The sequence below is a fragment of the Dasypus novemcinctus genome, chromosome 1 (genome assembly GCF_030445035.2).
Source record: "Dasypus novemcinctus isolate mDasNov1 chromosome 1, mDasNov1.1.hap2, whole genome shotgun sequence".
Classification (NCBI taxonomy): Eukaryota; Metazoa; Chordata; class Mammalia; order Cingulata; family Dasypodidae; genus Dasypus; species Dasypus novemcinctus.
In genome coordinates this window covers 114,651,261-114,677,056 of record NC_080673.1, presented here as the reverse complement: position 1 = coordinate 114,677,056, position 25,796 = coordinate 114,651,261, and the positions used below count along the sequence as shown (strand labels likewise).

The following is a 25,796-nucleotide window of genomic DNA, read 5'->3' as shown; positions in this document are numbered from 1 at the left end:
CTGAGATGGGGAAGGGTAAATTAGAAGGACTCCAAGACAGATTTGAGAATTCTTCTTTGACATCCACAGCCTTGGGGAGGAGGCAGGCCTTGTTTATTCGTTCAACATATAGTTAATGAGGGCCAACTCTATGCCCACCAGTGTTCAAGATGTGAAAGATATAGCCATGAGCCAACAGGGTTTTATGGATAAAATAATTAAGTTTATAAAAAGTACTTAAAATGTTGCTAGTGGGAAACGGACTTTGGCCCAGTGGTTAGGGCGGCCGTCTACCACATGGGAGGCCCGCGGTTCAAGCCCCGGGCCTCCTTGACCCGTGTGCAGCTGGCCCATGTGCAGTGCTGATGCGCGCAAGGAGTGCTGTGCCACACAGGGGTGTCCCCCGCATAGGGGAGCCCCACGCGCAAGGAGTGCACCCATAAGGAGAGCCACCCAGCGCGAAGGAGGGAGCAGCCTGCCGAGGAATGGCGCCGCCCACACTTCCCATGCCGCTGACGACAACAGGAGCGGACAAAGAAACAAGACACAGCAAAAAGACACAGAAAACAAACAACCGGGGGAGGGGAGGGGAATTAAATAAATAAAAATAAATCTTTAAAAAAAAAATGTTGCTAGGAAACTAGTATCAAATATTATTATTACTTTTGCAAAAACGGAAAATACGTTGAAATGGGCATTCATTGGGGTGGCATAAATAAATGACAACAGTCAACAGATCTGAATACTATGTCCATTATTAAAAATGAAGATGAAGACTTACATTTCTAAGCCTGGTAAAATGCCAAGATAGACAATATTAAGTTTTTAAAGGTTATAAAGGATTATTATTTTATCATCACATCTTTAATGTGATGTGAAAATATATAAACCAAAGTGTGAGCAGGAGTGTATCCGGGAAGTAGAGCTATGAATGATTTTTCACTTTCATTTTACACTGTGATTTTTCTGTCTGAAAAAAATTTTTACAATGGGCATACATTATTTCTATAATTAAAAATAAACTTAAACCCATTTGAAAGAAAAAAAAGAATAGAAAGGGAGGAGTATGGCAGTTTGAGATAATTTATGAATCCCCAAAAGAGAAAAATTATGTTTATAAAATAATCCATTCCTCTGGGTGTGATACTCCCTGATCGAATTAAATTCAGCTGAGATGTCTTTGATTAGATTACCTGTTAAGACTGAGTTCGGGCTTTTTTGATTTGACTAAGTTAGTGGGAGTAACTCAGGCCCCTGTCGCCTACTTGGGTCTGATATTAACAGACACTTACTCAAGAAGGCACACGGAGAAAGGGACTGCTCTGTCATTTTTTATCCTGGGGCTCTGGGGAGAGATAAGCCATTCAAGCAATAATTTTCAGCTGACCATGGGAAGAGACCAGAAAAGCTGAAACTGATATAGAAGGCCCGGAAAGAAACAAGCCCTATGCCAGGTGAGAGAGGACTGGAAGCCTGGACGGGAAGGAGAGACCAGGCAGAGATGAGCGACCATCTTGTTTCAACATGTCGAAACTGACTTTGGTGAGTCCAACCATGAGTTGGACTTTTTACTGCCTTGTGACTGTAGAAAAAAGAAATAGCCTTTACAAAAGCCAAAAGATTTCTGGTACTTTGCATCGGCACCCTTTTAGCAGACTACTAAGCCCATTCTTTACTAAACTGAAGACATGTTTGTGGATGATGACAATAATAAACACAATTATGTTAAAAATTAAGCTAACAACTTGCATTTTATAAGTAGAAACACTAACAGATTAAAAATACTTGAATATGTGAGACTAGGATTTGTGCTTAATTTAAAACAAAATTTCAACAAGCTACTAATTTTTCATTCAAATGAATAGGTTTCAGAAGTAACATTTGGGGGGGAAGCAGACTTCGCCCAATGGATAGGGCGTCCATCTATCACATGGGAGGTCCGCGGTTCAAACCCTGGGCCTCCTTGACCCGTGTGGAGCTGGCCCACACACAGTGCTGATGTGCGCAAGGAGTGCCCTGCCATGCAGGGGTGCCCCTCATGTAGGGGAGCCCCATGCGCAAGGAGTGCGCCCCGTAAGGAGAGCCACCCAGAGTGAAAGAAAGTGCAGCCTACCCAAGAATGGCACCGCACACACGGAGAGCTGACACAGCAAGATGACGCAACAAAAAGAAACACATATTTCCATGCTGCTGGCAACAACAGAAGCAGACAAAGAAGAACACGCAGCAAATGGACAAGAGAACAGACAACTGGGGTGTGGGGGAGGAAGGGTGGAGAAATTAAAAAAAAAAAAAGTAACATTTGGGCTTCAAAACAAACACAGCTGCCTGCTAGCAGTTAGTAGATAAGATGACAACAACATTGTAATAGCCTTATCAGATCACACATCCTGTTTGTGTCCTGCAGATTTAGCTGATCTCATCTAACATTTACTGATGTCCAAAGATGTAATCACACACATTTACATGAAGATAGTGGGACTATACTTTATGAGCTGGTGATTTAGTACCACTAACTTACTGTGATACTCATCTGCAAGGCTTTAAGGAGGACAATAGTAGTTGTAAAATCTTTTTGTGATTCCATGAAGCAAAAAGCTATAAGGAAGGGCTTAACATTCAAAATCTGAAGGTGATTTTCTCTTTAAACTTTAAAAATACCTATAATATTAGTGATAATCTTATTGATTAGCATTGAAACACCTGTTTCAAGGGGTTTTAATTTCCTCATTGCTAAAGCAAATACTATGCAATGGGTAAGCTTAAACAATGGGAATTTATTGCCTTGTGGTTTTGAGGTTAGAAGTCCAAATCAAGGCTTCATCAAGGTGATTCTTCCTGAAGACTGGTGCTACAAGGCTGGCTGCTAGTGATCCTTGGTCATGGGCAAATGCAAGTCCTAGACAAGCAATGCAAATGGAAGCCCCTGCTGGTCTCTCCTAAATTCTGTTGACTTTCAGCTTCTGGCTGCTCACTTGATGGTTTTTTGTCTCTCTCTGTAACCTTTCCTATAAGGCCTTCACTAATAGTAAGACCCATCCTGGGCAACACCTAATCTGAAGTATCCTCATCAAAAGGTCCTATTTCCAAGCGCTCCACACCCACAGGAAGGGATTAAGTTTAAGAATATGTTTTTCTGCATACATTGGTCCAAACTACCACACAAGGGATAGGATTAACTTACAGGTCTATAAGTAAAAGAAAAATGGAGCAAAGAAATGAAATGAATCTGAATAAAATGCCTTACTCATCAGTAGCTATCAGTAGCTAACAGATTTGTTTTAATTATTGCAGATTAAAGACATTAATATTATTAAATAATGAAGACTAAGTGTGCCTACTTGGTTTAATGCAAAGTATCAAGAATATTATCAAGCAACCAAATAAACAAACAAACAAACCCCTCAGCTAAAGGCCATTAGGGAATTTTTTGTCTCTTCAATAACATCACCCAATAAGTAGTTTTTAAAATTAGCTCCAAAATAATAGCAAATACTAATATTTAGGTTTTTTCTAATATTATTGATACTTGGCCTTGAACCCTATTTTCAAGTTCAAAGAAGTCAAATGATAATAGTGGTGAAGTATAACATTTACATTGGAGTTACTGTTTAGGAGTTCTTGAGATTAGTTTCCAAGTCAGAATGTAAACATAAAATCATGCATAGCCAAAGCTATCCTTTAAAATTCTTATGGTACTATCTAGGTTAGTTTCCTAGCTGCTAAAACAAACATCATTCAATGGGTTTGCTTAATAACGGGAACTTATTGGCTCATGGTTCCAGAGGCCAGCAGGCTTGCTTTCTCTAGGGGTCGGTTCTTTGGTCCGCAATCTTTGGGGTTCCTTGGGTTTTCTGTCACATAGCAATGCACACAGTAGTATCTTCTTTCTCTTCCAGGTTCCACTGAGTTTTTGCTACAGGCTGCTCCCCATGGCTTCTTTCTCTGTCTGACTTTCACTCTCTTTATAAAGGACTCCAGTGATCTGGATTAAAGACTAATTTGATTTAGTTGGGTCCCACCTTAACTGAAGTAACATTTTGAGGAGATCCTATTTACCATGCATCCACAACCACTAGAATGCAGAACAAGACATAGAATAAGTCCAAACTAGGGTACACAGTTCAATCCACATGACTTGCTATTGACAAGGAATTTGCTAATTGCAAGGAGAAAGTCATACCTCTACAATGGAGAGATTTGGACATGGTGAACTTAACTAAAAAAATCAAACTAAACATCAATGTGTGGGGCAATCTAACTTTACGTGGCTCCTAATAGGAAGCAAAATAAGGTATACAGTATCAGTAATGAAGTGTTCTTGCCAAAATATTTAACCTGAATCTAACCAAAACTTTATATTTGACTTCCTGGCTACAGAAAATCCAGGGGATAGAAAAAGAACTTAAATGGTGTCATGAAGAAACAATTAAAAAAATCCAGAATGTGCAACATTCCAAAAGGCTAGGCCTAATCAAAAAATTAATGTGCTTAATATTGTTTCAACAATTGTAACAAAGGAACTACAGTAATGTAAAATGTTAATAAGAGGGAGAATTGTGTTGTGAGGGGTATACAGGAACTCTGTATTTTCTGCATGATATTTCTGTAAACTTACAACTGTTCTATTAAAAAATGTGGTTAAACATAAATAAAAACAAAACAACAATAAAATAACACATGTGTACATATACACACAAAGGAAGTACTGGGCAGTTCTATGTTAAGGAACTAAAGAAACATAAATAAAACAGTGCATGAACCATTGCATCATGGTTAGAGAAAAAAAGCATTAAAGACGTTGTGACAAATTAGGGTTATATGAATATGGACTATCCAAATTATGCTGCAAAACTGTCAATTTACTTATATGTAATACATTATGTATGGCCATATGTATGAAGTTACATGTATGGTTATGCATATATTGTTATATAGCTATAATTATGTTGTAAAATGTCCTTATTTTGAAGTAATGCAAGATTTGGTATGAATCTGAAATATCAGGATGTCTGCAACTTATGTCAAATGGCTCAATGACAATGAGAAAATGGATGATGACTATGATTCTTTCAAATTGATAGTGAATGATTATGGTACTGCTCTTTCAAATCCTTTATATGTTTGAAATTTTTCATAATTAAAAACTGGGAAAAAAGCAAGGAAAACAACTAAATAAATTCAAATTTATTAATAAAATAAAGGTAGAAAACAATGAAGTAGAAATATTTTTCAAGAAGATTTATTCAGTAAAAAGTGGACTGTTTAAAAAGAACAATAAATTGACAAAATTTTAGTCCCTCTGATAAAGGAAATAGAGAAAAGGCAAAATTAAATATTAGAAAAGAGAAAGAAGACATAACAACTGATAAGGAGAAATTTAAAAATTTAAAAATTTAAAAATAATTCTTGTATTACATCACATTAATTTGAAAAATTAGGTATTTAACCTATTTAACTTATTTAAAGTGATTTTCTAAGTAAACAGAAATTACTAAAATTAACTTGATTAATAGTAAAAAAATAAAAATCCTGACTAGACAAACTCCATGGAAGAAATTAAGAAGGTATCAGAAATCAACACTCAGATGCTGACAGCTCAATTAAAATTTCATGAGACAGGAATTTTACATACTATAGAAAATTATGGAATGCTTCTCACTTGTCTTAGAGGCTAACATAACCCTGATACCACACTGGACAAGGCTAGCATTATATATATGTCTGTGTGTGTGTGTGTGTGTATATATACACATATATATGTATATATACACACAATTGCTTGATATATATACACAAAAAACATTAAAAGAGTTAATAGTTGTAAAGAACTTATATAACTGTTCTGGGTCTGGCATAATTGTTCCTGGTACATAGTAAGTACCACATACTTATTAGCTATCATTTTTTCTTCTCTTAAAATGTGACTGCAAATATCTTCCTATTCCAACGTGTTAGAAAGCATGGTCAAAAACATTTGATAGGAAGCAGCTATGGGTCAATTGATTGGGCTCACATCCCAGGGCCTCCTTGTGAAGGCAAGCTGGCCCGTGCCCATGGAGAGCTGACAGCCCGCGCCCGTGGAGAGCTGGCACCGCAAGATGACGCAACAAAGGGAGACAAGGAGACAAGCAGAAGAAGCACAGCAAATGGACACAGAGAGCAGAGAGCAAGCAAGCCTCAAGGGCTGGGGGGGAGATAAAAATAAAAATGAATCTTTTAAAAAGAATTTGATAATATTCAAAATAAATTCTGATTTTAAAGAAACCTCTTAGGAAAACAAGAATTTGCTCTCTTTCATAGTGTAGGTGTCAAAATCTAACAGCAAACATCATACTCAATAACAAAACATTAGAAGCATTCCACTAAGGGTAGAATGTTCCTAAAGGTTCTTGTCAATAAAAAGAGATAAATAAAAAGAAGTAGAGTATTGAAATGAAAGGGAAAACTCTATCATTGTTCTCAGAATTTATTATGGTTTTACTTTGATAATCTAAGAGAATCAGCTAAACTATCAGAGCTAAGCAGACTCAGCAAGTCTGCTGAATATAAGATCAATATATGTATATTTCTTATATAGCAGCACTAAAGAGTAAAAACATTTTAAAAAACCCCATTCACAAGCAAAACAAAAACAAAAAAAGGTGAAAATCTAGAAAAAAACCATATCATAAAAACCTACTTTGGAAAGGAAAAAAAACATAAAATCATTTTGAAAGGCATAAGACAAGACCTCAATAAATTCAGAAACCTATCATTTTGTGGTGGGCATGAAAAAATATTGGAAATGTCAAGTCTCCTCAGTTTTTCTTGAAACCGCGCTTAAAAATGTCAGAGTATTTTTTAAAACAAAACTTTACACAGAGATTCCAAAATCCCAAAAAAGGGAATAGAAAAATAGAGGAGGAAGACAACGAAGAACCATTATAAAAACTTACAACAGACTCATGCTAATATGTGAGCAATTAATATGTAAAAAGTTGTCATTGCCAATTAGCAATACACTATTGTATTCAGTGAATGGTTTGGGGATAATTGGCGATCTATTTGAAGAAAAATCAAATTGCATCCATATATCACATCCTAAACAAAAATAAATTCTGGATAAAGTAAAAAGCTAAAAATATATCAGAAGGAAATATGTACATTTTAATGCCTTCATGATTAGGCAATATTGTTAAGCAAGACACGAATCCCCAGAAATCAAAACGGAAAAGGTTGATACATTTAAGGAAATTAAAATGTAAAGCATTTAATATAATAAAGTATCATAAATAAAGCTAAAAGACACACAATAGGATAAGGAAACTTTGCAAGATTTATATCAGACAAAAGATTAATTTCTGAAATACTTGAAGACCTCCTACAAAGTAGTAAGAAAAAAACAAAATAATATAAAATATAAAAGCACAGGATATGAACAGAGGATACAGAGAAATTCAAATACCACCCTCATTCCAAAATCTGAAAGTATATAATCAGGATGTATTTTTCCCAAAGATATTTTGATCGACCAACTGAAGCAGGTTACCAAAAATTCCAGGTCAAACCCAATATACAGTCAGCAGTAAGGTATGAATCTGTATGTTATTAATTAAGCATTCTATTTATGAAATCACTTTTATCTCTTATAGATTCCAGGGTTTCAAAACTATGGAATAGTTTTCTGTTTATACCTTTATTTCTCACATGTAAGTCACCAAACAAAAGCTTGCTCTACAGAAAGAATAAATACAATCTTTTTATTACCACTGATCTTAATAAGATAAGAATAATTAGTATTTGATACATTTATTTAAGAGGCTCTAATAGATATCATGAAATGCCATCATCTAAAATGGAAAATCTATAGTTACTGTGGGGATGGTTATTAGAGCCAATGAGGATCCCAACAGTCACTATGATCTAGGGCAGGATCTTTCCTTAGATGGTCATTCCAAGAACTGTGAAGTTCCTAGTTCTGGGCAGCTGAACGAGCGTGTAGATTACTGCACGGGATAAGCAAATGCAACCTTAAGAAACACTTGCTGAGAATTTCTAAGAGTATTTAAAGTATGAGTGTTCCTTCCCACCTTCCTTTCCTCTCTCTTTGTATAACTAGCAGGACCATGTTTTATATCAGAGGGGATTAACAGGAAAGCTAAAAGCAAAGTCCTTGGATTGCTAGATCATGTTTCATAGATCAATCTACTGTCAACAAGAATAACTGGGAAAATAACAAATTATGAAGCTCTGCAAAAAATTTTCTGGCTAGTGAGAAAGCATCTACCAAAGCACAGGAGTTTATTTCTTTAAAAACATAAATAAGTGAAGTTGAGGTTATATCTGTCACTGAGTCACTGGCATATCTTGCTTATAAATTCCCATCTATTAGCAATGATTTCAACTCTACCACTATCAAAAAATTATATGCTACATATGAAACTGCTTCACTTCTTGCCAATCAACATTTCAGATTACATGGGGAAAAATCCTTTTTAGTAAAATAAAACTTATTCTCCAAATTTTAAATAAGGTTGTTTGGTTTATTGTAAACTCTGGCTGCCTAAAGAAGGCATATACGCCTTCTTTTAAATTGGAATGAAAAACAATGCTAAAATGCCCTAGAATAAAATGGAATTTCTCCAACACTTATTTATGTGGACTAGTTGACTTTTCAATCTGAAATATGCTTCTATATCCCAGTCATTTTGGGTGGGAGTAAAGGAAAAGAGGTACGTAATGATATTAACAGCAAAACCCCACTAACTTACTGAAAGCAATTTGGCCCAAATACAGTGGCGAGATTGTGAACATTCATGCGATTCTGCACGTGATGCTGGGCTACTTTCGTCAAGAACTGGCACAGGTACTTCAGGAGACAGTAGTGGGTTTCTGGCAGCTCGTTTATTAAGTCTCTTAAGCTACTCTCTTGAGCATCATTTCTGTCATCTGGAAAGAAATAGAATAAAAAATGTTCTCAGACATAGTTCACAGTAACAGCAACAAGTACTTAGAGAATGAGACAGGCCATTACATAAATTATATTTCTGCCTTTCTGGATCCTTGGGCATTTGACTTTTATTTTTCTTATGTTAAAGAACTTTTAACTTATTCAAGAACTCCTGAAAACCATGAGCTTTATTAAGTGCTTTATTCAGTTAAAAAAAAAATGAGTTCAAGTTTGTGAACCTCCAAATAAAAGATTGTGTTCTTATCCAAACTGGAATTTGATTTTTTGTCCTTAAGAATCTCTTGGTTGAATAAAATTTTACACTAGAGACTTTCTTGGCTCATCATAAGAGACACTAAAGTTGGTGATCAGGATATTGTTCACAGAGAAAACTGAAGGAAAGTTTCAATTTTTCATACCTTTAAAAAAAATTTTATGGTATAATATATGTAACTTAAAAGTTGCCATTTTCACCATATTTAAGTATAAATTTCAGTGGCATTAATTACATTTACAGTGTGTGCAGCAACAATCACTACCAAAACTTTTTCATTACCCCAGACAAAAACTCTATACTCATTATGCAACATCATCCCCCTCTCCAAGTTTATAGCTTTTGGATCTCCATTCATGTCAGAGGTTAGAATACAATATGTGCCTGTCATACAAAAGCCTCATAACCATGCATTCAGCCAAAAATATCTGAGAATTTGCTAAGATTCACAGGTGTACATAAGAAAAGGGCCTCTCAATTCTCTGAGATGTGTTTCTTTCGTCAAAGTTGTTAAATTAAATAATTTTGTGTACCTCTTGCTAGAGAGGAAAATACAAATATTTTATAGCAGAGAGTTTAGGGGAATAATCAAAACCTCTCCTTTTGACAGAACTCTAACTAAGTAAAAACTTAATCTAGTCATGCTCAGTACACAGATTAGAATCATTCATTTAGTTGTCAGATACTTCGGCCAATCAACCGAACAAGAAACAGACAAGTACTGCAAATGACATACAAAGAAAGAGAGAGAGGGCTAGTTACTATTTCAAAATGCATGAATATGATGACAACACTGACAAGAAGTGAAAATACATGGAGAATCACACAAAGTGATACCAAGTGGCTGCAGCACAGCTAAGAACAAAGACTCAAGAATCAGACAACCTGGTTTAGGATCCTGGTTCTGGCACCTAGCAGCTGTGTAACCTTCGGCTCTTTACCAAAGTCTTTCTTCTTTGGTTTCCTTATTGGTAAATGGTAGTAACTACTCCCTCAAGGGTTGCTCTGAGGCTTAAGAATTGATAGCTTTAAAGTACTAACAAACAAAATCACTTATTTTACTTTTGTTGTCATTAAATTGGTTTTATGAGTACAAAAGTTTTAATTAAAATGATAATTAATATGAGACCATTTCATCTTTGTGAATGTTAGAGTTAATTAAAAAAAGCAATGCCAAAAATATGTACATTTTGATCTTTGTTAGAATCTTTTCAGAAAACATTTTTGTTTGATATCATTATTATTTCACATGGTTCACAGGCAATGTATGTTAGAGCCAATAAGTTATATAATTTTTAGGACAAAAAAGATTTATCAGGGGAAGTGGACTTGGCCCAGTGGTTAGGGCGTCCATCTACCACATGGGAGGTCTGTGGTTCAAACCCCGGGCCTCCTTGACCCGTGTGGAGCTGGCCCATGCGCAGTGCTGGTGCGCGCAAGGAGTGCCCTGCCACACAGGGGTGTACCCCGTGTAGGGGAGCCCCAAGTGCAAGGAGTGCGCCCCGTAAGGAGAGGTGCTCAGCACGAAGGAAAGTACAGCCTGCCCAGGAATGGTACCGCACACATGGAGAACTGACGCAGCAAGATGACGCAACAAAAAGAAACACAGATTCCCATGCCGCTGACAACAGAAGCGGACAAAGAAGACACAGCAAATAGACACAGAGAACAGAATACAGGGGTGGAGGGGAAGGGGAGAGAAATAAATAAATAAATAAATAAATCTTTTCTAAGAAAAGCTATTTAAAAAAAAACACGTGGCGAATGGACACAGAGAACAGAAAATTGGGGTCGGGGGGGAGGAATATAAATGAATAAATCTTTTAAAAAAAGATTTATCAGTGTTAAAAGTTCTTTACATTAATTAAAATTACATTTTAAAATGAAAGAAATCCTTTAAAAATACTTGAGAATCCATAAGAATAGGTGGTATACTGCTTATGATGGTATTGTTTTCCACTACACAGTGATCCTGACAAGAAGGAATATATAAGAAATAGAAATAAGTTTGGAATGATTCAAAACTAACTGAAGACTGCCCATTTCAAACACCTTCATATTATAAAAATAAAAAAATACAAACTCAGAGAAAATGTAATCCATTTTACCTTTTTTTTTAATGGTGACTAATTCAAAGTGATTCTGGTTGTTTTCTGGGTGTGTACTCTCAGTTTAAAATTGTGGTGTAGTACACAGCATTTAAAGACACAAGCAAGAACATTCCAATAGCCTTGATAATGAACTTCTGGCCTTCTGGCACTGAAATGAAACCTCAAACCCTAAGGCATGCAATGTGTGAAGACATCAGAAAAATAAAACAAATACTCAAATAACTACCAATGTAGGACAATAACATCCTTGAAAAAGAAGCACTTGCATCCTTTACTTCCATTTTTTAAAATTCAATATATAATTTTTTCAGGAAAAAATAACAAATAATGAGAATGGAGACAGATATACTTAGAGAATTTCAAACATGTTTAACAAAGTAACATTAAATTCTTTATGCATGAATGGAAGAATATCTGAATATATTTTAAAAAGACAAAAAGAAGTGAGGAAAAAGTATCTTACATCTACTTTATCTCTTTCTTCTAAAGTAATTCTAAAAAGAATTTCTGTATCCTATGATAAAATATGGATTCATGAATTCATTCAGTAGGCAAAGTATGGAGTGCCCTCTGTATCAGCTGATTTGACAGCAGCACACCCACATTTAAACCTTAAATATTATAATACATCTCCTAAATCACTGTTCATATAAACTGACTTTGAAGTAAAGGCCTTAATTCATTACCACGGCATTTCTACTTACCTATTTTCATACTGATTATGTGCTAATATACTGAGAATCAGCAATTTGCACTACTTTTCCAGAAATATGTGGTAAATATCACCATTACTGCCAGCCTGCAGCAATCCTACAGGTAAGTTTCTCTGTGTGTCAGAATACTAATTGTTCAACACCACTAATGGAAGCTCTTTAAGGAATGCCTAGGGTGGCAATGAAGTGTGGGAATGAGAAGAGTGTGGGAAAATGGTGGAATAAAAAGCTCCAGGTGTAGGTCCCTCCACAAGAAAAACTATTAAACTGGCAAGAACTGTCTGAATCAACTATTATGAAACTCTAGAGTCTAGCAGAATACTGTGCAATATCCAGGGAAGAGTGGGAAGAAAAGGCTGATAAACTGCAGTAAGTTAATACTGGTGAATTTCACCACATTGATAAATTGAAGAAGAAAAATCACATGATCCTCTAGATTGATGCAGAAAATGCATCTGACAAAACCCAGCGTCTTTTTTGTTTAAAACATTCTCAAAGATAGAAATACAAGGAAATTTTCTCAATATGATAAACTGCATATAAGAAAAACCCACAGCTAACATTGGACTCAGTGGAGAAAGACAGAACACTTTCCCACCGAGAAGACAAGGATAACCACTCTTTCCACTGTTATTCAATATGGTGCTAGAAGTTCTAGATAGAGCAATTAGGCAAGAAAAAAAAATAAAAGGTACCCAAATTAGAAGAGAAGAAGTAAAATTTCCACTTTTTGCTTATGATATGATCCTATACTTACAAAATCCTGAAAAATCCACAAAAAAAAAACCCTATTAGAACCTACACACTATTACAGGAAAGTGGCAGGATACCAGAGCAATATGCAAAAATCAGTGTTTCTTGGGGAAGAGCTGAAGTTCAAGTCATGGAGTGACTGCTTCCCATGTATGAGATCCCAGGTTTGATCCCTGGTGCCTCCTAAAAACAAACAAAGAAATGAAAGAAATCAATTCTCATTGAGGAGTTCATGTAGCTAAGTGGTTGAGTGCACTGGGTCCTGGTTCAATTCCCAGTACCGCCTAAAAAAGAAAAAGAAAAAAAAAATGCATTTCTAGACACTACTAATGAGCAATCTGAGGAGGAATTCAGAAAAAATTCCACTTAAAATAGCAACTAAAAGAATCAAATATTTAGGAATAAATTTAAACAAGGACATAAAAGACCTATATTCAGAAAACTACAAAGAAAGTAAAAGAAACCAAAGTTGATCTAAATAAATGGAAGGATATTCTGTGTTCATGGGTTAGAAGACTAAATATCATTAAGATGTCAATTCTACACCAACTGATAACAGATTTAATGCAATCCTCCAAAAAATCCAATGTCCTTCTTTGTAGACATGAAAAAAGTCAATTATAAGACTTATCTGAAAAGGTAAGTGTCCCTGTATACCAAAAATATCTTTAAAAAACAAAGTTGGAGTAATCCCACTTCCAGGCTTTAAAGCATATTATCTAGCTACTGTGGTAAAAAACAAAACAAAACAAACAAAAAACAACAAAAAAACAAAACAACATTGTACTGGTATAAGGATAGACAGGCTGTCACCAATGAAATTAAGAGTTCAGAAATAGACCTTCACATCTATAGTCATGTGATTTTTTACAAGGTGGTAAACCACTCAGTTGTATCAAAACAGTCTATTCAAAAAATGGTCCTTGGAAAACTGGATATCCACATCTAAAAGAAGGAAAGAGGAACCTTATCCCACACCTTATAAAAAAATTAATACAAAATAGATCAAAGATCTAAATATAAGACTAGAATAAAACTCCTAGAAGAAAACATAAGGAAATATCTTCAAGATCTTGTTCTTGGTGTGGTTTCTTGGCCCTCACACTCAAAGCACGAGCAACGAAAGAAAATAATAGATAAATGGGACTGCCTCAAAATTAAACACTTTTGTATTTCAAATGATTTTGTTATAAAGGTGAAAAAACAGTCAACTCAATGGGAAAAAAACCTTCTAAAACCATGTATCTGGTAAGGCATTGATCTCCATGTTATATAAAAAGATCACACAATTTAATAACAAAATGACAAGAAAGCCAATTATAAAATGGGCAAAAGACTTGAAGAGACATTTTTCCAAAATGGAAACACAAATGGCCAAAAGGCACATGAAAGGACATTCAACATTACTAGCTATTGAGGAAATGCAGGTCAAAACTACATGGAGGCTCAACCAGTTGGGCACCCACCTACCAAATGGGAGGTACCGGGTTCAGGTTTCAGTGCCTCCTAAAAGATGAGCAGACATCACCCTGCTGCAACAAGCTAGACACCACCCCCCCACCACAATGGGCCAGATGACACCCCCTCTTGCAAGGAGCAGATGCCACAAGTCAGTAGAAGCTGCAGCCCCTGGAAAACAAATGTGGCTCAGGCCATTGGGCATTCACCTCTCATGTGGGATATCCCAGTTTTGGTTCCCACAACCTTCTAGAGAAGATGATCAAATAATGGACATATAAGAGAACCATTGGGGGTGTGGGGAAGTTAAATAACGATAAATAAAATAAATAAATCTTAATTTAAAAAAACAAAGAAACTACCAACCATGGTCAATGGTTTATGTTATGGTTTATGGTATACATCATTGCAAGATCATGTAGAACACTTCCATTGCCCTCAAAATGCTGCCTGTTCCATCTATTTTATTCCTCCATTCCCTTCCCCTTGGGGCCCATGGCAACCACCAGGCTTCTCTTCTTGCAGGACCCTACTATTGACCACAGTGGGTAGCTATGTTTCAATACTTGTACATGAGTTGTAACAATGTACCATACACGTAAAAAATGTTTTTTATAGGGGAAGGGGGAAAAGGGGGAGGTTGTTGTGTATATGGGAGTCCCCTATATTCTGTATGTGACTTTGCTGTGACTAAAACTTGGAAGACAAAATGAAGAAAGTAAGACACTGGGGGAATAAATGGAAGAAAATGTCACTGTACATACAGGACAACAAATCTTACAGTGATGACAGGCAAAATGTCAAAAAAGTTTTTTTCATTGTCTTTTATTATCCCAAATATTTATTATTTTTTTAAATTTATTTTTAAATTTTTTGTATTTTATTCCTTATTTTTAAAATTTTTATTATTTCATTTTCTTATTAATTTTATTTGGCTATTTCATTTTTGAAGAAGTTTTGGGTTGCAGAAGCATTACAACTGTGAAAGGGGAGGATCATTTGTGTGGGGTCACAAGGATGGGGGGATGCAAGGGAGGAACTTCACCTGGGCATACATATGAGTCATATAAATGTGTTAAAAATTTCATGGGGTATTGTCATAGTGGGTGAGGATTCACACAATAATTGAAAAAATATTGAATTTCCATTTTGGGGAACATTGCCACATTCTCTAATGAACAGCAAGAATCACCCAAGCACAGAGGCAATGGCTAGTGAAGGAGGATGGCCCAATGATGAGTCCTTGATATTGATGACTGTGCTTATGAACCTTTACCCATGAAATGGAAACTTAGCCTAGTACTATAGGGTGCCTAAGAGTTAACTCCTGAGAGTCTCCTTGTTGCTCAAATGTGGCCTCTCTCCAAGCAGAACTCACCATACAAATGTAATAACTTCCCCCCAGCATGGGACAGGACACCCAGGAATAAGCCTCCCTGGCACTGAGGGATTACTATCAAGCACAAACTAGCAAGGCAACTGGAAAAAAACCTTTGCCAAAAGGGGGAAAGAGTAAAGACAAATGAGTTTATATGGCTAAGAGACTTCAAAGTGAGTCAGGAGGTCTTTCTGGTGGTTATGCTTCTGCATGTCTTGGCAGCATCTCATTGACTGCCGAATTAGACACTACCCCAAATAGTGGGGCTCCTGAGGGCTCAGAGACACCCAGGCACTATGGTCAGGGCAAATAGCTCAGGAGTTTGGTACATTGCTAGTAGGCCCTACTTTGGAGTTTGTGCTCCCCAGTGTGACAGAGTTGGATTCAGTTGTGGTTTCCCTACACATGGCTCTTCTGTTCCTTCTATTTAAACCTATAGTTGGTGCTGGAGTTGGTAGGTATACATCCAAGACACTTGAATCTTTGAGCTGTCCATGTGCCAGCTGAGCCTTGAGCCTCAATGGAGTTGCAATACCGACTCTTCAGTTCATTGGACTCACCCGAGACAACTAACAAGGAGGAGATGATGGGCAAACACCATACCAAGGAACCAAGAGAGTCTACAACTGCAAGTAGGAAAGTCCCATCCATTGGCCATACGGACTGAAGCCCCCTCTCAATTGGAGGTGGAGTGGGCATCACCATCCCAGAATCCTCAGGATTGGGGAATGAACTATGGACTAGTGTAGACTTACTGGTATTCTACTATAGACTTATTGTGTGTGATTCGGGCAATGGAAGAAATTCTATCATTGATGTGGAGGCAGTGGCCACTGGAAGTTCTGAGGTCAGGGAGAGGGAAAACAGATGTAATAAGGGGACATTTTTGGGAATTGGGAATGGTCCTGAATGACACTGCAGCAACAGAAACAGGCCATTATATATCTTGCCATAACCTACAGAATTGTGTGGGAGAGTATAAACTACAATGTAAACTATAATCCATGCTTAGTGGCAATGCTCCAAAATGAGTTCATCAATTGCAATGAATGTACCACACTAATGAAGGATGTTGTTAATGTGGGTAAATGTGGGCAGTGTGGGGAGCAGGACCAATGGGAATATCCTATAGTTTTTATGTAACATTTATGTAATCTGAATAACTTAAAATATATATATATGTATTAAACAATTTGACAGTTCCTCAGGAAACTAAATATAGAAGGATCATATGAGCCAGCAATTCCACTACTACGAATAGATTTAGAAGAAATGAAAACAAGGATGTGAAGAGATATTTGCACATCGATGTTCATGGTGGCATTATTCACAACTGCTAAAAATTGGAAACAACCTGAGTGTCTGTCAAACAATGAATAGGAAAATAAGATGTGGTATATGTATACACTAAAATATTACTCATCTGTAAGAAGAAATCAAATGGGAAACCACATGATAACATAGAGGAACCTTGAGGATATAATGTTGAGGGAAATAAGCCTGACACAAAAAAACAAATATTTTAGGACCTCACTAAATACAATGAGTATACTTATGGAGTTGGATTATGAAATGTAGATGGTGGGATGTGGAATGTTAGATTAGAAATGGGAGATGATTATGGATGTAAGTAGAATGTTTAATAAGGTCAAATGTAAGTAGATGATGATAACACAGTATAAAGAATATAGCTAATACTGATAATTCAGGGATGTGATTGTGAATGAAATGAGTAGTCTAGGGAGCTTAATGTTAGTTGGAAGATAGCTAGAGGATAATACAGGGAATGTATAATAACAATGATTTGGGAAGTAGATGAGGATTGTAGTTAACAATATAAAATAGAAATGTTCTAATGCAAGGTGTTAAAATGTGGCGATACGTGGGAAAAATATAACTAATGTAATTTACAGACTTTATAGTTAACAACAATATTGTAGTGTTTTTATAGTAAAAGCAAAGTTCATACTATATTAATACTAAAGGACAAAAACAGAATATGTGGTTTGGTTTTGTGAGACATGAATATGATTAAGCATTATTTTCTCTTCTTCATTTTTTTTTCATTAATAAGGAGACCTTGACTATGTCATTTAACTAAACTGTGTTCATCTGTGTATCTTTCTGAACACCACAGAAAAAACTGAGTTAGTGGTTGGAATTAGATAGGATAAATGTGCCTGGACAGAAATTATTAGGAGTAATGTTTCTATAACTTGTTGTGCTGCCTTTGTTATTTTATTTTTTTGAATTAAAAAAAAAAAAGAAATATCTTTAGGCAAATGAAATTGACAACACAACATATTGAAACTTCTGGGATGTAGCAGAGCCTGTACTGAAATAGAAATTTATAGCTCTAAATGCTTACATCAAAAAAAGATCTCAAATCAATGACCAAACCTCAAAACTGGAAGATCTAAAACAAACAAAAAAGCAAACAAACAGAAAATAAACTTGAAGCTGGTAAAAGAAAGGTTAATAACAAAATTAGAGTGAAGATAAATAAAATAGAGGAAAAGTAAAGAATAGAGAAAGTCAACAAAGCCAAAAGCAAGTTCTTTGAAAATATCAACAAAATTGACAAACTTTTAACTAGACAGCCAAAAGGAAAAAAAGAGATAGCATAAATAACAAAAATCAGAAATGAAAAAGTTGACATTAGCACCAACCCCAGTGAAATAATGAGTATAACAGGAATCTATGAACAATTATATGCCAAGAAATTAGATAACCTACATGAAATGAAAAAATTCCTACAAACACACAAATTATATATACTGATCCAAGAAGAAATAGAATAGCTCAACAGACAATTAATAAATTTAATTAGTAAGCAAAAATCCCCCAGAGAAGAAAACCCCAGTACCAAATGTTTTCAAAGGGAAATTTTACCAAACATTCCAAGAAAAATTAATGCCAATCCTGATCAGCCTCCCCCAAAAAATGAAAAGGAGGAAACACATTCTATGATGTTAATCAATATAACCTTCATAAAAAAAAAAAACCTGATAAAGATATCACAAGAAAAGAAAATTATAGGTCACTATCTCTTATGAATATAGATACAAAAATCCTCAACTAAATACTAGCAAACCAAACTCAACAGTTCATGAAAAGCTTTATACACCAGGATCAAGTGCAATTTATCCCAGGTATGCAAGGATCTTTAAATATAAGAAAATCAATTGATATAAAATACCACATTAAGAGAATGAAGGAAAAAAAATGAATTTCTCAATTCAAGAAGGAAAGGCAACTGACAAACTCTAGCATCTTTTTTTGATAAAAACATCAGAGAACTAGGAATAAAAGGAAAGCTCCTCAACATTATAAATGACATATTTAGGAAAATCCACAGTTAACATCCAACTTACTGATGAGTGACTGAAATCTTTCCCTATATAATCAGGAATAAGTCAAGGAAGCCTATTCCTACTGTTATTCAACATTTTACAGAAATTCTTGTCCTCTGATGGTCACAATTGGTAGATGGCTGAAGGAATTCAGGAAAACATTCCAGGTAGAGTGAAGACCAAGTGCCAAGGCCCTGAGGTGGAGATAGGTAGAGAGAGTAACAGGAAAAGAAATCAGGAGACACTGGGAAGAGGGACAGGGGCAGACTGTTGCAACCTTATCATATGCCACAGTGAGGGTGTTGCGTTGACTAAAAAGGACCACTCTGGTTGCTGTGTGGAGACTAGACTGTTGAAGGCAAGTCTGAAATCAGACTAGTTAGAAGTCTACCCTGACAGTTCTGGAGAGAGCGGCTAGAGGCCTGGACCAGAATGATAGCAGTGGGTAGTGTCTTAGTTTGCAAAAAGCTGCCAAAAGCAATATACCAGAAATGGGTTGGCTTTTACAAACAGGATTTATTAATTTATAAGCTTACAGTTCTCAGGCTGAGAAAAATGTCCAAATCAAGGCATCAGGTGACACTCTCTCCCCAAAGACAGGCTGCTAGCAATCCTGGACCCCTCTCTCAAATGGGAAGGCACATGGTGGTGCCTCCTTTCTCCTCTGGGTCTTTTTTTTTTAAAAGATTTATTTTTTATTTATTTCTCTCCCCTTTCCCTCCAGTTGTCTGCCCTCTCTGTCCATTCGCTGTGTATTCTTCTGTGTCCGCTTATATTCTTGTCAGCAGCACCGGGAATCTCTCTTTTTGTTGTGTCATCTTGCTGCATCAGCTCTCTGTGTGTGTGGCGCCACTCCTGGGTGGGCTGCACTTTTTTCACACTGGGTAGCTCTCCTTATGGGGTGCACACCTTGTGCATGGGGCTCCCCTACAAGGGGGACATCCCTGCGTGACACGGCATTCCTTGCACACATCAGCACTGCGCGTGGACCAGCTCATCACACAGGTCAGGAGGCCCTGGGTTTGAACCCTGGGTCTCCCATGTGGTAGGTGGACACTCTATCCGTTGCACCAAATCCACTTCCCATCTCCTCTGGGTCTTGGTGCCTGCAGTTCCTGGTTGCCGTGGTTTCCTCTCTCTGCTTCAGTGGGTTTCTCTCTGTGTCTGAGGCTCCCTTTCTTTGTATTCATCCCATTTATAAAGAACTCCAGTAAGAGAGTTAAGACCCACCCTGGGTCATGCCCTACTGAAATAAACCTAATCATAAGGAAGGTTCCACCTAGAATAGATTTACACCCCCAGCAATGAATTAGCTAAAGGGCATGATCTTTTCTGGGGTCCATAAAAGCCTCAAACTACCACAAATTTTAAGACATGGGTAGATTCTGGATATACGTTGTGTGTAAGTTTTACACATGAAAAAACTTGCATGAAATATTCGTTCTGAAAATATTTATCTCTGCCAGGCTGTTTGCCACACAGCTACCAATGCAAAGTACCAGAAATGGGCTGGTTTTTATGAATGGGATTCATTTGAGGTAAAAGCTTACAGTCTGAGGCTATGAAATGTCCAGACCAAGGCACCATCAGAGATGCTTTCTCACCAAGGTCAGCTACTATTGATTCTGGGGTCCTGCCACATGGTGAAGATGGCCGCTGATCTCTGCCAAGGTCTCCACCTTCATCTCCAGAATCGACCATCACCTGGAGCTCAGCTGTGGACAACCAGGTGAAAGGCTTGTCTCTTTCTGGCCTTCTTTGTCAGTCTCAACTGCTTTGCTTTCCTCCCGACTTCAGCTATGCACTATCAGGCACATGGCAGGGCTCATCTACTGAGCCTTGGCTACTCCATGGGTTCAGCCCTTTGAGGACCTCTTCCTGTGCTTCTGTGCTCTGTTGGTTCCAGACTCCAGGACCTCTCTCAGTCCTTGGGATGTCTCTGCTTTCCTGCAGCCCTTTCTCTTACATGGCAGGATCAATGTGAAGGGTTCCTTTGACTCTGTGAGTCTCTCTTTGTGTGTCTCCATTTATATTAGACCCAACTAGAGGGCAGAGATCCAAGCTGGCCTACGTTTCACTGATATAGTCCAATTGAAAGGCCACACACCCACGGGAATGGATTAGCTCAAAAATATAATCTTTTTCATCTTAGGATTCATAAAAGAACTTCAAACTATCACAAAGGCATAGTTCTAAACATTTGGAATAAATCAGTAAACAAAACAGACAACAATCCCTACCCACACAGAGTTTATATTCTAGTAGTTGAGGGGTTGAGCAGAGGGGAGGAAGACAGACATTAAATAATACATATAATAACAGGACTGGGGAGGTTTGGGATACCAACCCAGGGTGAGGGGTAGTGATTAAAATTATAGTTAAGATTGTCAGGAAGGCCTCACTAAGAAAGTATTTTATGTCTGTAGGAAGGTAAAGTTTAAAAGATTCACAAACTGGCAAATACAAGCTCTTTCACGTGCAGAGTTAAGTTTTAAGTATCTTTTAAATCACCTCAATGTCTTATACATAAAAAGACATCAAGAAGTAGTTTTAATCGCTTGATACATATTTTTTATGATGTGCAGAAAATAAGACAAATTAACATAGGGATTAAAAGTGATTTATACCTCAAACAAATTTTTCAGAAATATAGAATAAGTTGGTCCATTTACAGAACTAGTCAAGTTGGAGTGCTATGTAGGAATCAGATTACAGAGACTATTAAATGATAAGAAAAGACTCATTTGATGGTCAAAGTATAATGATACTCAGCAATGATATTTCACAGAAGGGTTTCGGAAATATAAGAGAAACACTTTCCTGCAGATGTATTAAAGTATTTCAACTGATTTAATTTTAGGTTATTTGTAGAATTAACTTGGAATAAAAATTAGAATAATTTCTTATAATTCATGACTCCAAAAGTTTTAAGAAAACTTGGCAGATGGAATCATGGTTAATAATTGAAATAGTCACCGTGCTCTTTAAACTCAATCTTTTCCCAAGGACAAAAAGTAAATTTTTCCATTATGGAAAAGTGCCACTTCAAAATATTCAAGTCTCCTTGAAAGCTTTCATTTGTTGTTGACTAAGTTTGACACATTTCTTAAGCCAAAAGGCAAAAGCATATAACTAGCATAGTGTACAGAGAAAACTACTCAGCATTTGAGAAGACTGTGTTCCATAAATACATTTGTTCCGGATTAAGTAGCAAACACTGAGTCACGGTAAAAATATCTGCTCTCATTAAAATAAGATTATGATCATAATCAGCAGGTACCTATATCACAGGAGAGATATGGATGGCATCTAACACTTTGAATCTGGACATTTATCTTAGTGCTTGTCACATGCCTTGACTTTTCAATGGCCATAAATTTAAATGTACTTAGGTTCTTAGCCTCAAGGAGAAAAAAAATCAAAACTAACAACTGGCAAAATGTTAATCTCTACTATGATATATCTCAGGGCCAAGAGAAGTTCAGCCATTAAAACAAAATATTTACTTCACGGACAATTACGAGACATTGTAGATCCCCCCAGGGCCCACTGGATGGAACGTGGGAGAGTGTGGGCTATGATGTGGACCATTGACTATGGGGTGCAGCGATGCCCAGAGATGTACTTACCAGGTGCAATGGATGTGTCATGATGATGGGAGAGAGTGTTGCTGTGGGGGGAGTGGGGGGTGGGGGCGGTGGGGTTGAATAGGACCTCATATTTTTTGAATGTAATATTTTAAAAAATAAAATTAAAAAAAAATTTAGCTTCATGGTTCCAGCTTTATTCAAGTACCTTTTTATTTCCCCATTAAATCTCATAATTTATGAAAACCCGCTAATCTACTAGATAGAACAATGAGCTGTTGCTGCCTTTGAATGTGGAGAGAGGTCACACACCAGAGAATGGAGGTGGCTTCTAGAAGCTGAGAATGACCTTGGCCAGCAAGGAACCAGGGACCTCCTTCCTACGACCTCCTGGAACTGAATTCTGTCAACAACCTGAATGAGCTAGAAGCAGATTCTCCCCCAGAACCACAAGATGAGAGCCCATACTGGCTGACACCTATCTTGATTTTGGGCTTGCAGAGAAACCAGCTGAGCCTGCACACACTTCTTGCCCACAGAACAGTGAGATAATGCAGTTTTTGTTAGTTTTAAGCCACTAAATTTGTGGTGATTTGTTCCAGTAGCAACAGAAAGTGAATATATTCCCATTTAGAGCTGACTAGACTGAAACACACAGAGATTAATTAATTTGTCCATGTCCAGACATCGCTTAAGCAGTCAAACTGGAATTCAAATGCAGTCAGTGTGATCTCAGAGCACATGCTTTCATCAAAGTACTCCAGGAAAGCCAGCTATTATTATCATTATTACAGAGCACCTAATAGTGTCTCACACATGAAAACATTTAAGAAATGTTTCCTGAATCAACAAATAACCAAGCAAAAGTGGTGTCTGGCAAGTGAGGAACCCTAATTCACTTACGATAAATTATACTTTCTGAGGTCCGGGGGCAGATGGGGCAGGTGGGCAAGGAGGTTTCATTTTAATAAAAGCCTACAAGAATGTCTGGGCACAAAATGTTTTAAAAATTAAGTGAGAATAAACAGAGCATGAATCATAATTCTTTCTAAAACATGCACTCACAGAAGGATGGGAAAAATAATAAAAATGCCAGCTATGCGGAATAGACTGGGTTTTTACCTCTGCATTCCATTCCCCAGAAGTCTTTACAGAGTCACTATTTTAGAGTCATGAGAAACTTATGCAGACAACACCAATTAATTACATCTTATCTTTAATGGAATTGATATTTTTCTATGGAAAAGGAGAAGCTATAGTTTTATAGCTTTCTCACAACCCTTAACCACATAAAGTTCTCAAAGACCTTACAGAAATTTCACCAAGGGAAGGATGATAAAGTGACTAAGACAAATTTATAAACTGCAATCTATACTTAAATGTTATTAATGAAACTTATTAATCTTATTAAATTACACATAATGGAAAGGTGTGTTTATTGCTAAATTAGACAATGTCTATACCGCCACTCCTGCTACCAGAATTGACCTTCATGTTTAAGGAAAGGCAAAGGCCTGAAGGAAGAATAAAGAATTAAATAATTTACAGTATAGTCTTATAATCAAAATTTAACTCTTGATGATACTTAAATAGTAGGATATCAAATTTATTTTGTGGGTATTATTCTATGATGAATGCTTGCCAGTGGGGACAGATGGGATAGAAAAAAATACAAGAAAAGTACAATATATTCTACCTAAATTTCAAAATCGGGAGCTCATATCTAGGCTAGATGTAAAACACAAGCATTTAACAGCTGAAGAACCAATTTATATGGAACTTTAGAGGAGAATGAGAAAAACGATCATAGCATGTAAGAGAGGGTGCCACAATATAATAAACAAACCTTGTACAATACTGGCATAATCCCAGGTAGTAAAACTTGGTATTCTAGTGCTATACTAAAAGAGCAAAGTACAAGAAGGGCGTAGCATCAGAGGAAATTGCAATACTACACGTTCAGATACAACTTATTAAATGCTCAACTATAAATGGATTGGTTTGGGGTCATATGAATTAAACCATCATTAAGGCCTATTTTGTATGTTCCTTCCTTCTCTCTTAATTTAAGAGCCTCAAGTTGTTTATGGACTCAGTGTAAATGGTTAATTATTTTCCTGGGTTCAGTAAAGCGGGTGTTCAGAACACAGCTTAACAAAGCTAGGGCAGATCTTTAGGTGGCTATCAAGCTAATCATTTGGCATTCATTCAAATTGATATTCTTTAAACAAAATTTCAATATTTATTTTATGTGGGTTGATTTTCTATTAATACAGGTTGTATACCTCTTTATTTTATAACTCATGGGCTGGTTATTTTTTGTTTTTTTCTCTTCTAGCTCAAATTCAAATGAGAGACCCCTCATACTGCTGTTACAAAATTCTATTGCCTTTACTACTATGATGGCTAAAACCAAGAAGACAGACAATAACAAATGTATGGCATGGATGTGGAGAAACTGAAACTTTCATTCATTGCTGGTGGTAATGTAAAATAGTGCAGCTCCTTAGAAAAATAGTTTCTCAAGCTGTCAGTTACCATATGACCCAGAAATTTCACTCCTAGGTATATATCCAAGAGAAACAAAAACCTATGTCTAGACCAAAACTTGTTTACAAATGTCTGTAACAGCATTATTCATAATAGCCCAAACGTGGTAACAACTCTAATGTCTATGAACTGATGAATGGGTAAATACAATGTGGTATATCGATAGAGTAGAATATTATTCAGCCACAGAAAATTGATATATGTTACAACATGGCTGAACCTTGAAAACATTATGCCAAGTGGAAGAAGCCAGTCACAAAAGATCACATATTTGTTTGATTCCATTTATATGAAATGTCCAGAATAGCCATATGCTCAGAATATCTCTACAGAGACATTAAGGAGATAGTAGTACTAGGGAAAGGGAAGCATGGAGAATGACTTCTAAAGAGCATGGAGATTCTTTTTGAAGATGTTCAAATATTAGATAGTACTCATGGATTCATGACTGTAATTATACTAAAATCACTGAATTGTATACTTTAAAAAGGTAAATTTTATGGTATCTAAATTATATTTCAATAGAGCTGTTATTTTAAAGTTCTACTAGCTTTAAAATCATCCATGGAAAAAAGGAAGTCAGAAGGAATTTCAGTTAAAGATGACAGAAAAACCACATCAATTTATCTGCTTTTCCTTCTAATACCCCACTAAAATGACAAAAAAGAGAATTTTTAAAATGAATAAACCCTCAAAAATAAAGAAGCT

General features: G+C 36.4%; 1 protein-coding gene across 3 annotated transcripts in view; it reads right to left on the bottom strand.

Moving 5' to 3' along the window:
- The window catches only part of FAM13A (family with sequence similarity 13 member A), a 432,557-nt gene that overhangs the window by 302,505 nt on the left and 104,256 nt on the right, over positions 1-25,796 (bottom strand). For all 3 annotated transcript variants that reach the window (XM_071215588.1, XM_004480543.5, XM_058295541.2), the window contains exon 4: positions 8,733-8,910. In XM_071215588.1, the coding sequence (XP_071071689.1) occupies positions 8,733-8,910 (178 nt within the window). The remainder of the gene's footprint in view (positions 1-8,732; positions 8,911-25,796) is intronic.